Source organism: Macrotis lagotis, chromosome X (assembly GCF_037893015.1).
Source record: "Macrotis lagotis isolate mMagLag1 chromosome X, bilby.v1.9.chrom.fasta, whole genome shotgun sequence".
NCBI lineage: Eukaryota > Metazoa > Chordata > Mammalia > Peramelemorphia > Peramelidae > Macrotis > Macrotis lagotis.
Window position 1 is genome coordinate 137,323,470 of NC_133666.1, and position 15,251 is coordinate 137,338,720.

General features: G+C 35.5%; 2 protein-coding genes across 2 annotated transcripts in view; one reads left to right on the forward strand and one right to left on the reverse strand.

Moving 5' to 3' along the window:
- Positions 1 to 15,251, reverse strand: part of GNA12 (G protein subunit alpha 12) — a 148,593-nt gene that overhangs the window by 48,416 nt on the left and 84,926 nt on the right. The gene's annotated exons all lie outside the window — the stretch shown is intronic.
- Positions 3,550 to 4,032, forward strand: LOC141496896 (small ribosomal subunit protein uS11-like). The gene has a single exon (XM_074199476.1). It carries the CDS (start codon positions 3,577 to 3,579, stop codon positions 4,030 to 4,032), a length of 456 nt encoding a protein of 151 aa, XP_074055577.1. The 5' UTR covers positions 3,550 to 3,576.

Here is a 15,251-nt window from a genome sequence, read left to right on the forward strand (position 1 = left end):
GGATTCATTTCTAAAATACACAGAGAACTGAGGCAAATTTTCAAAAAACAAGCCATTCTTCAATTGACAAATGGTCAAAGGATATGCAAAGTCAACTTATAGATGAGGGAATCAAAGAGATCCATAGTCATATGAAAAATTGTTCTAAATCATTATTTATTAGAGAAATGCAAATTAAAGCATCTCTGAGGCACCATCTCATGCCTCTCAGCCTGGCCAATATGACCAGAAAAGACAATGATCAATGTTGGAAGGATGTGGGAAATCTGGGACACTAATACATGGTTGGTGAAACTGTGAACTCATCCAACCTTTCTGGAGAGCAATTTGGAATTATGCCCAAAGGGCAACAAAAATGTGCATACCCTTTGATCCAGAATATCACTGCTGAGTTTATAACCTGATGTAATTATGGAAAAGGATAAAAATATCACTTGTACAAAAATATTCATAGCAGCCTTGTTTGTGGTGGTAAAGAATTGGAAATTAAGTAAATGTCCTTCAATTGGGAAATGGCTTAATAAACTGTGGTATGTGTATGTCATGGAACATTATTGTTCTATTAGAAACCAGGAGGAATGGGAATTCAGAGAAGCCTGGATTTGCATGAACTGATGCTGAGTGAGATGAGCAGAACTAGAAGAACATTGTACACCTTAACAGCAACATGGGGGTGATGATCAACCTTGATGGACTTCCTTGTTCCATCAATGCAACAATCAGGAACAATTTTGGGCTATCTGCAATGGAAAATACCATCTGTATCCAGAGAAAGAACTATGGAGTTTGAACGAAGACCAAAGACCATTACCTTTAATTTAAAAAAACAAACAAACCATTATCTTATTATGTTAATTTTGTTATCTCTTATACTTTATTTTTTTCCCTTAAGGATATGATTTCTCTCTCATCACATTCATCTTAGATCATTATATACCATGGAAACAACATAAAGACTAACATATTGCCTTCTGTGGGGAGTGGGGGGTGGGAAGCAAGATCAGGGGAAAAATTATAAAACTCAAAATAAATAAAATCTTTCAAAAAAAACCAAATCAAACATGAATAAAATTAGTTTAAATGTAGCATATGGCAAAAAAGAACAAAACATTCCTTCTGAAAATAAGGTCTTTGAGATAAGAGCTTTGTCTTTTGAATATGATTTTTTTTAAAGCAAGATCTTTATAGTTCTCTAAACACAAAAAACAATTTACAGATAATATTTATGATTTCAACGGATAAGTAGAATTATCATTTAGACCCAGCATAATTTTATTAAGGCAGTGAAAAGCCACAGGGAATAGAGCACCAGGTCTGGAGTCAGGAAGACTCATCCTCCTGAGTCAAATCTGCTCTCAGACTAGCTATGACTCCTATCAATTTACTTAAACTCTATTGCCTCAGTTACCTTATCTGTAAAGTGATCTGGAGTGGGAAATGGCAACTACTCTGCTACTATCTTTACCAGGAAAACTCCAAATGGGGTCAATGAAGAGTTGAACCTGACTAAAAATGACTGAATAACAAAAAGCAACAATTGTTGTCTAGATTGTCAACTCAATCTGGCACAAATCAATTACAGAACCTCATTATAAATAGTCCAGAGATTCTTGCCTTTAGTTCTGCCAATCATCTAAGTAAACACATTGTCTGAAAAACCTACAAGGACCCTTTCATCCTAAGAAATAAATAGTTCTGGGGCAGCTAGGTGGCACAGTGAATAGAGCACAGATCCTGGAGTCAGAAGTACTGAGTTCAAATCCCGTCTCAGACACTTAATAATTACTAGCTGTGTGGCCTTGGGCAAGCCACTTAACCCCAATGCCTTTCAAAAAACCTAAAAAACAAACAAACAAACAAGAAATAAAAAGTTCAGTAGGGAGGACAGGAAGTAAATCATATACGCTATTCCCTTTTAATTCAGACAAGCAGTTCTGTACAAAGTTGAAACTTTAAAATAAAAAAAACATGCAATTTAACCTTAATTCTGGGATTCTGTATATAGGCCAAAAACTGGTACCTGTGATTCAGGGATTTATTACAGGACTAAAAAAGTTGGGAACTTGGACCAACAGTTCTTAAATTATTTTTTAAAAGACCTTCAGTACTATGAAGGTTTCTTTGATTTTTCTTCATCACAAATTGAAGCATGATTCAAATTGAGAGCCTTCTCTTTAAGTCCCAGTTCATCATCTCAGAAAATAATCTTAATGTAGGTATGGGCTGCCAAATATCATGTGCAAAAACTGATGTATTATCCAAACCAGAAAATTGAAGCCTTATGAAATATTCTGGTGTAACTAATTTATAAATAAGTTTAGAAATCAAGCAACATGGGACATTCTTTAATTAATTCCCCTTCCATTTTGCCTTCTCACTAGATAATGGAATGTAAAAAACCCAAAACAAAAACCAAAAATCAACACAAAAAACCAAGCCCAATTTTCCTCTTTTAGGATTAAATTTGGGTTAAGTCCAGCTATTAAAGAACTTTGAACTTGAATCTTTTATGGTAATTTGCCACTTGGCAAACTCACAATGGCTTCTTCAACTGTCTTGAAGTGTGCACATGCTTAGCATAATGTTTGGTTATTTTTTAATCTGTTTTTAAGAAATACAGGGAGTTGAGTTAAGATGAAGACAGATCAATAAAATTACTTCCCAAGGATGACATAACCATTCAAGGTAAAACCGAAAATTTTCCAAAATAATTCAGAAATAGATTACCCAAAGAATCAGAAAGACTTAGATAAGTCTTAGGAAGTTTATGCCTAAGGTATAAAGGCAATATATTAGAAAAAAATCATTAAACACTCATGTGCAAGACTGTGATCTTACCAATAAATGTTCACTGTAATCAATTTTTATGCATGTCTTTCTGTAAATCCTATAGAGAATCTATCCAACATGCAAAAGGCCTTCCTTTGGTTGTTTTTAATACAGCAGCACAGTACTTAAGGCTGTCCATCTGTTCTTCCTTGTTCTTCCTATGACTGGCCCAACTCCTTTTCTAGTAAAAAAAATGAAAAGCAATTCATTCTAGGACTTCAAGATGTTTACAATTGCATAGGTTTGCACTTCATATTTATATAGTACTTAACAGTTCACAAAGTACATTCCTATGCCTTACAATTTGGTGAAGTAATAAATATTGTTAAATATATTGTTACATTATAAATGAAGACACAGACTCAAAGGGATGAAATGACTTGACAATCAGTCACATAGCTAATAAGATTAAGGACATGGAAGCCAAACTCTATCTTGAAACTCCAAGTTCAATGAAGTTTCCACTAAATCCTTCATGAATGAATGAAAAAAGTATTAAGCAAGCCCTCATATTATTCTGACCATATTTTTCTGAGTGTTTGGTTAAAGAAAAACCATTCCATTTGAGCAGGAGGTTGGGTAAACTTCAATGTTGTCTAAATAAAAAAAACTATCAGGAACCACTCAGTATTTTTGAATTATCTGTCAATGATACTGAAATATATAAAACATATATATAAAACACATATATATAAAACATAAAATTTCCAGCTTTCCGGTGTTGGTGGCCCAAGCGGAGGAGCAGAAATGCCACCTCGCAAGAGGAAGGAAAAGAAGGAAGAGCAGGTCATCAGCCTTGGACCTCAGGTTGCAGAGGGAGAAAATGTGTTTGGTGTCTGCCATATCTTTGCTTCCTTCAATGACACTTTTGTACATGTGACTGATCTCTCTGGCAAAGAAACCATCTGCAGAGTAACTGGTGGAATGAAGGTCAAGGCTGACAGAGAGGAATCTTCTCCCTATGCTGCTATGTTGGCTGCTCAAGATGTTGCCCAGAGATGTAAAGAATTAGGCATCACTGCCCTTCACATCAAACTTTGGGCAACAGGGGGAAACAGGACTAAGACACCTGGCCCTGGTGCACAGTCAGCCCTGAGAGCTCTGGCACGTTCTGGAATGAAGATTGGGCAGATTGAGGATGTCACTCCAATTCCTTCTGATAGCACTTGCAGAAAGGGTGGTTGCCGAGGACACCATCTGTAAATGTCGTTGCTGTTTTATTTTTTTGACAATAAAAGCATCACAATGGTCTGTTTGTCTGGTGTTCTCCAGTGACATAGTTTGCTTGATGCTGTCTGGTGTGTGAACCCTTTTTTATTCCTCAAGGATTGTTTTGTAGCTTAGGACCCAAAGAGATTTAGCAATGGTATCATTAATATAAGTTCAAAAAAGGAACTGATCAGTCAGTATTGCTTGACTGAAATCAGTACTTCAGTACTACTTTATGCCTGTTAGTTTGTTAATACCTAAATTATATTCTACATGGCTATTGTAATTTTAATGTTGCCCAATGTTTTTATGCTTCTCATATACTTAAAATACACTGTATTTTATACCCCATGAAATCAGCATAGGCTCTATAAAGATGTATTGTCACTGTGAAAAAAATAATTTCCAAAGAGATCTTGATAGAGAAGACACAAATCCGTAACAGGTCATGCTCCTGGAGAAATTTACAATGATCAACCTACAGAAGAAAAGTTGCATACATTCAAGGCCAAAGAAAAATTATAAACTCATGGTGCTAGAAAGTGAGATTCAATATGCCGAAGAAGTCATTTAGTCCAATTCCTTTCATTTATAGATGACCAAACTGAGACTCGGAGAAGACATGCCCAGAATGACTTAGTAAGTAGCAGAACCTGGACTGAAATCCTGGTCTTTTGACTTCAAGTCCTGATCTTTCTATATTACATCATACTGACTATTATTTCAAAGAAATAAAATTCTGAACATTGATATACAACTAAAATACCATAAAAAACTTTCCCCCTGAACTACAGTAAATAATTTCCCATGTAGTATTATATGAAAAAGTATAAACTTAAAGGTCAAGCTGCCTTTATTGGGGGGGGCATGGGGGAGGCTTAGAACAACATTAATGATTTGTTCAGGAGAAGAGCCAAGCTAAGCACAAACCAACCACAGTCTGAGCAGTAGGAACCATTTAAACAAAGGAGACATTTGAAAGGTGTCAATAAATTGCTTCTCAAAGCAACATGTTTTCCACCTTTTCAAACAGAAAATTTTGCAGGATATTTCCAAAACCTTTTTTTAATGCTAAAATAAACAAAAGGTTTCTATGCTTATTTCACATAGCCTTTTTTCTCAAAGCTCAACTGCAGACTAGGAGGAGGAAGCCATCTTACCATGTTCTGAAGTAAACAAAGAACTAAGTTTCCCTTCAAATTAATTTTCTTTTTCAAAACGACCCTAAAAGGTCAAATTCTAAAAATCAAAAACAATTTTGGTATCCATTTCAAGTTTCACTTCAGTTTAAAATGAGAACATATTTTTCTTTCTTTTAAAATCTTTTTCACAAGGTATTTAACTCAACAGGCGAGTAAGGACATATTTGGAAAGAAATGTCATGTGAAAGCAAAAGATATCAATAAAAAACTAGATTTAAAAAATATCAGCAATTACTTTATGGTTGTGAACCAACCAAGCATTATTACATATGCTCTCAGAGTAGGAAATTATAATTTTGAGTTAATGAATGTACAATTCTCTCCTAGGAATTTAACAAATCTGTTTACAAAGACAAGTAACTTGCCATCCTTAAGATATCTACACAATCTTAAGTTTCAAAAGAAAAATGAGAGGAAACTTAAAACAAAAAGTTTCAAAACAGGAATAACAATTAGCAAATTAGAGGAGCATAGAAAATTATACCTGGCAGATCTATGGATAAGGGAAGAGTTTTTGATCAAACAGGAGACAGAGAAGATGATGGGAAGTAAAATGGATAATTTTAATTACATGAAATTATAGAGGTTTTGGACAAACAAAACCAATGCAGCCAAAATTAGAAGAAAAAGTAGGAAACTGTTGGAAAAAAATATGGCAAGGGAATGAAGTCAAATTTAGAAAAATAAAAGTTACTCTCTAACTGATATATAGTCAAAGGATATGAACAGGCAATTTTCAGAAGAAATCAAAGCTATCTATAATCATACAAAAATGCTCTAAATCAATGCTGCATAGAGAAATTCCAATTAAAACAATTCAGAGGTATTATCTCATATACATCAGACTGACTAATATGACAGAAAAGGAAAATTACAAATGCTGAGGGAGATGTAGAAAAACAGGGACATTGATACATTGTTGGTAGCATTAAAAAATAGTCCAACTATTCTGGAAAACAATTTAGAATTATGTCCAAAGGCCTATAACACTGTGCAATACCCTCTGACACAGCAATATTAGGTCTGTATCCCAAAGGGAGCAAAGAAAAAGAAAAAGGATCTATATATACAAAAATACTTATATCAACTCTTTTTGTGATGGCGAAGAATTGGAAATTGAAGGGATGCAATCAATCTGGGAATGCCTGGACAAGTTGAGGTATGTGATTGTGACGGAATATTATTGTGCAATAAACAAGGAAGATGGGGCAGTTTCAGGAAAAAGCTAGGAAGACTTTATATGACTGGACGGGAGAGTGAAGTGAGCAGAACCAAGTAGATCACTGTACACAGGAACAATAATATTGTACAATGATCACCGTGAAAGACAACTACTTTGATCAAGATAATTCCAAAGACTAATGATTAAAAATGCTACTCATCTCTAGAGAACTAATGAACTTTGAATGCAAACTGAAGTATAAATTTTTCTTGACTTTTTTTTTAACAACATGGCTAATATATAAATGTTTTACATGTTTCCAATATAACTAATATCATATTGCTTGCCTTGGAGGGGGAAGGAGAAAATTTGAAATTCAAAACTGAATAAAAAGATTAAAGATCAGTAATACAAAAATTAAAAAAAAAGTACAGTTAAGATTATCATTTTTTGAGACTTTTTAGTCTTTTTCTGTATTCCCCAGTGCTTTATACACTGTAGGAGTCTAATAAATGTTCACTAAACAATGTATTATTACATTTATGTATTATTATTGCATTATGTATTATTAAACAATGTATTATTACATAATGTTTGAAAAACAGAATTAACAAAAGACCATAGAAAAGACATTGAGTTCAAGCTTTCTCCAAAATCTATAATAAGGATATCTTTGAGGTGATGTATAATGGAGAATTAGGGGGAAGTTCCCTAATAAAAGACAAGGGTGAAGAATGGGCATTATAATCACTAAGAAGAAAATACCAACTACCAAGAAAAATATACAATGTTCTACATCTCTATCTAATTCAAGAATCCTATTACAATTTCATATAACTGCGGTTCCAGAAACTGAAAATCCTCTACATTGAACACTTTCAAATTGGCCTAATAGTGGTCAGGATTAAGCATAAATTGACCTCAAGATTTTCGGAGTCTTGAAATTCAAGGTTCTAATTACAAAGAATTCTAAGAATGACTTTCATTTCTATTAGTGCACATTACTTAATGAAATAGTAATTATTTTAGTAACCTTGTGTTTGATAACTGTAAAGACTGAAATTTATGGGACTTGAATTAACTATCTGGTAAAAATTGTTGGGAAAATTACAAAGTAGTCTAATAGAAATTGGGGATAGACAAATATTTTACACCATTTACCAAGATAATGTCAAAAAGGATACAAGATTTAGATATTAAAGATAATTAAATTAGAGGAACACAGAACATACTACTTATTAGACTTACTGATGAGAAGATTTATAAATAAAAAAGAGATAAGAGAGCATTGCGAAATGTATCATGGGTAATTTTGATTACTATCAAATTAAATTAAAAGATTTTATACAGGGGCAGCTAGGTGGCACAGTGGATAGAGCACCGGCCCTGGAGTCAGGAGTACCTGGGTTCAAATCTGGCCTCAGACACTTAGTAATTACCTAGTTGTGTGGCCTTGGGCAAGCCACTTAACCCCATTGCCTTGCAAAAAAAAATCTTAAAAAAAATTTTATACAAATAAAACCAATGCAGCCAAAATTAGAAGGAATAGGAGAAATTTGAGGGAAAATTTTATAGACAAGTTTCTAGGATAAACAGCTCATTTCTCATGTAGAAAGAATTTTGTCAAATTTATAAAAAATACAAGCCATTCCCCAATTGATAAATGGTCAAAGGATATCAACAGGAAATTTTTAGAAGAAAACAAAGGTATATAATCATATGAAAAAATTCTCTAAATCATTATTGACTGGAGGAATGTAGATTAAAATAACTTTTTGATACATTAAAATGGCTAATGGAATTAGAAGGGGAAAATGACAAATGATGGGGGCTGGTGTGTGGAAAGATTGGGAGGTTAATATACTGTTTGTGCAACTGTAAAGTGATCCAAACACTTTGGAGGGCAATCTGGAACTAAGCGCAGAGTTATAAATTTATTTATCTACCCTCTGATCTAGCAATATCATTATCAGGTCTGTTTCCCAAAGAGATTAGGGGGAAAAAAGGAAAAAAAAGCCCTAAATATTTCTAGCAGTGATGGCAAAAAACTGAGCCATCATCAGTATTCTTGACCTTTGCCTTGTCACTATACTATGAATACTGGAAAAGGTGGTGAGGCTGATGGCAGAGAAGCTTCACTCAAATCCAATTCATACACAAGTCAAGACATCATACTCATGATTCCATTAGTCTTTTTCAAGAAGGTAAGATCAACAAGTGGTAACCACATGCAGTGAAGAGCAGGTTAGCCACTTAACCTCCCCATGACCAAGACAATTCTCTAAGGCTAAGCCAGTCTTTTCCAAAGAAGAGTGAAGGGCACCTAGATGTCGCAGTGGACAGACCCTCAGGAGGGTCTGAGGTCAATTCAGGCCTCAAACATTTTGACACAACTAGCTGTATGACCCTGGACAAGTCACTTAACTCCCACTGTCTTGACTCTTGCAAAAAAACAAAAAGAATACACATACACACACACAAAGAGAAGAAAACAAAGATTTATTAAATACCTACTACATGCCAGGCTCTTCTATGAAGAGCTTTATAAATATTTATCTTATTTACAAATATTATTTCAATTACAAATATTATCTCACAACTATTTAGGAGGTAGAGATACTGTTATTATCCCCATTTTACAATTGATGAAACTGAAGGAGACAGGTTAAGTGACTTGTTGAAGTCAACTCAGACCTCAGACATTTAATGACTGTGGTCATCACTATTAAATGACTGAGGTCTGATCTGAACTCAGGTGTTTTAGACTGCAGGCCCAGCACTTTATCCACTGTGACACCCAGCTGCCTCTCCTGCTGTAGGCTCAGGATATGTCCCTAAAGGATGAGATTAACCAGAGGAAAATGAGAAGATGAGGCACATCCCCCTTCTCATTCAGCATTCATCTGTTGTGAAAACTCCCAGCTTCCTTATTCTGCACAAAACATAGGTCCCTTAAAGATATTCTGGGGCATTTATAGCAGCAGTGTCAGGTTCCCAGTTCACCTTCTAGTGATGAAAGATGCCCTGAAAATAAGTTTGGTTTTTTTTTAGAACAGGGAAACAAAAAGAATGAGAAAGCATGGATTTTATAATGTTTGTCCTTCATTTTTGAAGAAGACCACAAAATCAGGAGGTGATGTCATGACAAGCATGTAATTTGGATTTGAGTGAGAGGGTGCTGTGCTAAGTCACCAGCCTCGCTTTCTCCAGTCATCTCTGTCCCATGGCCCGGTATAATTCAGGTTGACTCGAGATGGCCCTGGATGCAAGGCAATCAGGGTTAAGTGACTTGTCCAAGGTCACATAGCCAGTAATAGTCAAGTGTCTGATCCTGGATTCAAACTCCTGTTCTCCTGACTCCAAGGCCAGTGTTCTATCCACTACAAGTAACCTAGCATGGATTTATCTGCATCTCAAATCACATGACATTATCTCTTCTTTCTTCTTCCAAACTATTCTTCTTCTTCCAGAGTTTCCCATTACTGCTAAGGACACTGTTATCTTTCCAGTCTCCTAACTTTTACAACTTCAATATTGGGTATTATCAGACTATTCACTTTCCCTAATCTCATATAACAAATCAGCTCCTAAACCTTTTTTGTTACCATCTCTAGGACAGGTCCCTTCTTTCTACTTTAGCACAGGCCCTCATTATTCCTAATCTGTACTATAGCAATGGTCTCCTAATTGACCTCCTTGCCTCCAGTCTTTCCCTATTTCAAGCTATCCTCCATATAGCCATCAAAGTGATTTTTCCTGAAGCAAAGATCTGAGTTTTGTCATTCCCCTACTCAGTCAGTTGTCCAGTGACTCTCTATTATAGATTCTGGGGTTAGATATTTTATTTTTAACTTACATCATTGAAATTTCCTATTTCATGTAAGACTTATAATGTATACAATTATTTGTATAATAGTGCATACATATATGATTTACAAGTAAGTAAATGTACACAATTTGTGTACACTGTTCTGATGGCAAAGTAAGATAAAAGGTTTTGAGACTAATGTTTTATGTTCCAGAGCTCTGTAGTTTGATAAAATCATAGATCCAAACCAAAGTACAAAGTACTGTTTGACTAAAGAATCTTCATATTGAGAATATATTTCATTAGCAGTATGTGAATCATGTATTTGAAGGAACTCTAGAAGATTCTCACTCTAATGTAACCTTTGATCAGTTTTGAAGATGTAGGTCAATGAAACTCCCTAGAATGAACAGCCAAAGACAATTCCTTCTAAGTCCACTATAAGCTTACCTCCATGGAGAAGTAGAAGACTTTAATTAATATACCTAGTTAGTCATATTTCAGGGATAAGGTTAAAACTAAAGAACAGATCTCGTGCTTTTTCTTCCTTGGTCAATATTACTAAAAATGCACATAAAGTTAATACTTTGGTAACATGAAGTTTTAAATTTGAAGATGAACATAAATTTTTAGTTTTCCTAGTCTTCCTAACATGGTTATCTTTGAAATTAGTAAATTTGATGACAGCAATCTAAGTAACATGATGTGGTATGTCAGCAAAGACAGGCTATAATAAACTAATTTAAGATCAATAGCCCAGAGAGAGGAACAGAAAGGTACTTAGTGGGTGTGAGCAGGCTGTAACATATAACCAGTTAGGGCCTTCAAAGAACAGGATTATAACATGTCATCAAAGAAATGGAGGGTTAGAAGAGGAAATGGGCTGGTCACACTGAGTAAGTGAAGGATGACTGACAGGAAGACAGATAGTGCTCTTCTGGTACTTGACTGATGTCAAGATAAAGGGAGGACAGCTTTTAGCTTCTTGTGTTCAACAGCTACCATGGATGGACAGGCATGTATAGGCATGAGCTCCATCAGTTCAGGGAATTCTTGAAAACATGGAATCACACAGATCCACTGGAGAAATTAACTAACCTAAATAACATTGGATTGTATGCCCTTTGAAGGCAAGAACTGCATCTCTTTCCTTTGGACTCTCTTTAGTACCTGACCCAAGTATTTATACATATTTATTGAGTCAAAAATGCCATTTCCAAAGGTCTTTAAAACTATTTCACAAACCGAATATCTCTTATATGAAAACATTTTAATTGAGATATCATGTGCAATCTGTTCAATTGTTTAATAAATACATTAAAAATTAAGAATGAAATAAGATACTGTCCCTACTTTCAGGAAACATAATCTAACTGAAGTTGGGGTCTCTCTCTCTCTCTCTCTCTTTCTCTCTCTCTCTCTCTCTCTCTCTCTCTCACACACACACACACACACACACACACACACACACACACCCTCAGTGACTGAAATGGAATCCCTCACTTCCTTCTCATCAAATACTGAGTCTTTTTTTCAAGCTCAAGGAGCCTCCTTCTTTGGTACAGCCTTTCCTGATCATCTCTCACCCCCCTGAGCTTCCCACCCTTCCCTTGAAGGATATCTATATCTACTTTGTCTATACCTATATAGGTATTTAATTCCCTTGAAAAAATATAAGATTCTTGGAAGACAAGGACTTTTGGCTTTGTATGTAATGTCTAGAGAAGTCCTTGGCACACTGTGGGTGCTCAATATATTCTTAACTAAATTATTACAAATAAGCACAATTCAGTGCAATAAGTATTCAGTAAGAATTTATTTTGTGCTAGGCCCTTAAATGAATATGAAATGGAATAGGTGAGACCTCTGCCCTCCAAGAAGTGGAAAAGGAGTATTCAAAGAACAACCTCGTAGAATGGGGCAGGGGAAAGTCAGAAAGGGCTTTGTGAAGGAAGCAGCTCTTGGATGAGGCCTGGACAGGAGGGAATTTCAACAGAGGAAGTGCATTCCAGGCATGGCCTACAAACTGGGATAGTATAGGAAATGACTAATAGTAGCCAAATAACTAATTGTTTTCATAAGGTACTGGAGTATAGCTTCTATTGTATTTAAATCTAGACTTTCTTTTAATAGTTGGCAATCATATATCAAGTTTTGGTTTTGTTTTGAATATATAAATTGACTTTTTCTTACTATGGCTTAGGAACTGAAATTAATGCTTTTATTTGATGTAATGCCAAATAATTTTTTCTCATACTTAAAATATATCTATTAAACACGATAACTTTAAAAACCATTAATTTAGCAGATTTGAATTCTGATTATCTTCTTGGAAAAATGAAACTGAACAGATTTAATACTGTACACAGCAGTTAGTTTAATCAAAAGTCAAGATCCACCCTCTAAAATGGGGATCTGTCTGCATGCAAAGGAGTTTTCATTTGTTTTTCTGAAAACTAAGGGAACTGAGATTACCCGAGTGGTTTCAGTCACAGTTGGGTACTGACTCAACAAGAGTTCAATCTGAGGCTTCCTCCCTCATTTCTCACAGCCTGTGCCAACGAATCCTAATGGGAATGCAAAGATTAATTACAACTGGACAGGCTTTGACCAAATTCTTTTAATTCAATGAAATGCTGAGAGGTTTAGGATATCATTAATTATTTAAAACACTTATTCAAACACTAAGACACATATGTTGTAATTTGTGCAACAAAGAATGTTTAAACCTCTCCATTGAGAGAAGGAAACAGAAACCCACTAGAAAGGTAGATAGAAGAACCTCCAGGTCATTTCTCAAAAACTGAAACCCTTGGAATTTAGCATTGCCTATCTTAAAACTTGAGTAGAAACCATTCTGTCAAATACAGCAGACTGACAACATCAAACAATCCTGGATTAGGAAATGATGGCAATGTGAGCTGGTGGAAAGAATACAAGATTTCCAATCCAACAAGCCATGTATGTTCCAGAAACTGTGTAATGTCCTGGGGGTAGAATTAATAAAAAGATAGTCTCTGCCCTTAAGAACTGGAAGATGAAGGGAGTGGGGAAATGCACTGTAGAAAAAGAGGCAGCTAAGTGGGAGGGAGCGTTAAGTGTTAAAGCAAGATCAGTGAGGGCTCCAAGTCCAGCTTCTGTTCTCTCTAAAGAAGGCATTTAATTGTTGTTTGGTATTTGTGGGCGGCTAGGTGATGCAGTGGATAGAGCACTGACCCTGGAGTCAGGAGTACTTGAGTTCAAATCCAGCCTCAGACACTTAATAACCTAGCGGTGTGGCCTTGGGCAAGTCACTTAACCCCATTGCCTTGCAAAAACCTAAAAAAAAAAAAAAAAAAGAGTTTGCTACTTGCCCTCCAAGCTTCCAATTCCAGGAGAGAGGAGGCTGAGGAAGGTGATGTTAGCCAAGGTTGGAGTTAGCAGCATGGTTACAAGATTAGAGGGCATGAGTTTAACCTGGGGGGTGGAGAGGTGAAGCTAGAAAAGTCTCTAATGCAGAATAAAGTGGGCTGAGGGTATTGAGGCTCTGCCCACTTTATAATCAAAGGCACTGGGGATATGGAGTCACAGACAAGGTCTGGATCCTGCCTCTGCTACTCACTACTTGTGTGACACATGGTAGATCAGTTCCCTTTCTGGACCTTAGTTTCCTCATTTGTAAAATGAGTAGCCTGAGCTAGATGACTCTAAATTCTCTTCCACTTCTAGATTCTAGAGGAAGCATCCAATCTTAAATTCTACTCAGTTCAGTGGCTCATATAACCAATAAAAAGTAATTAACAACAGTACTGACAGAGCATTTTAAGATTTATCTTTTTTACATGTGTTTACATGTTTCATCTCATTGGATACTAATAACATTGTGAAGTTGGTGTTTTTAACTCCATTTTACAGATGAGGAAACTTAAGTGGACAGAAGTTATATGACTTGTCAGTGGTCATACAACTCATACATGTTAAGATGGAGGTTTCAGATTCAGGTCTTCCTAACTCCAAGTCCAGCACTCTATCCATTGCACTGCCCAGCTGCCTAAATAAAAAGCAAATAAATAAGGAGATAGGTATGAAAAATTGTTTTAGAAATCAATCTATAAGAAAAAACCCCAGCCAAATACTATTTATGAAATTACAACTTTAAGGTAGAAAATAAGATTTGACTTCAAAAAGATAGCCTTTGACCTGAGGATTCCATTTCCTGTGCTTCTATTGATAGCAAAAAGGCCATGGAGAGAAAAAAAAGTTGCCATATGCCACAGAATATTTATAGCAAAAAAATTAAAGAATATATTTATAATAGCACTTTTTGTGATAGCAAAGAACTGGAAACAAAGTACCAGAAACAAAGCCCACTGATTAGGGAACGACTAACCAAACTATAAGGGTAGCAAGGTGGGACACTGAGGTGGGATCTCAGACACTAACTGTATAATTCTGGGCAAATTACTTGACCTGTCAGCCTTGGTTCTTCATCTGTAAAATGAGTTGGAGAAGGAAATGGCAAACCACTCCAGTATCTCTGCCAAGAAAACTCCAAATAAGGTGACAAAGAATTGGACACAACTGAATCAACCGAACAAAACAAAAAACAAACTGTGGTACATTAATGGGATGGAATGAATATCATACTATATGAAAAGACAAATACAGTGAATACTGAGAAGCACGGAAAAATCTATATGAACTGATGCAGATCTGAAGCAAGCAGAGTCAAGAAATTAAACTTGAATACAACAATGTAAACATTTAAAACAATCACAAAACAATCAAAAGCAAATGCTGCGAAATCACAAAAAACATGGATTCAAAGAAGAAATAAAAGACACCTCCTTTCTTACTCCTTACAGAGGTAGATGATGTGGTACAATGCACATATTTTCTAATTTTTTTGTTGTACTGAACAATTTTAGGTTTTGTTATTTATTTATTTTTTTTTGCAAGGCAATGGGGTTAAGTGGCTTGCCCAAGGCCACATAGCTAGGTTATTAAGTGTCTGAAGCTGGATTTGAACTCAGGTACTCCTGACTCCAGGGTCAGTGCTCTA

Coding starts and splice junctions, on each gene's coding strand:
- LOC141496896 (XM_074199476.1), top strand. CDS start 3,577: ATGCCACCTCGCAAGAGGAAGGAAAAGAAGGAAGAGCAGGTCATCAGC.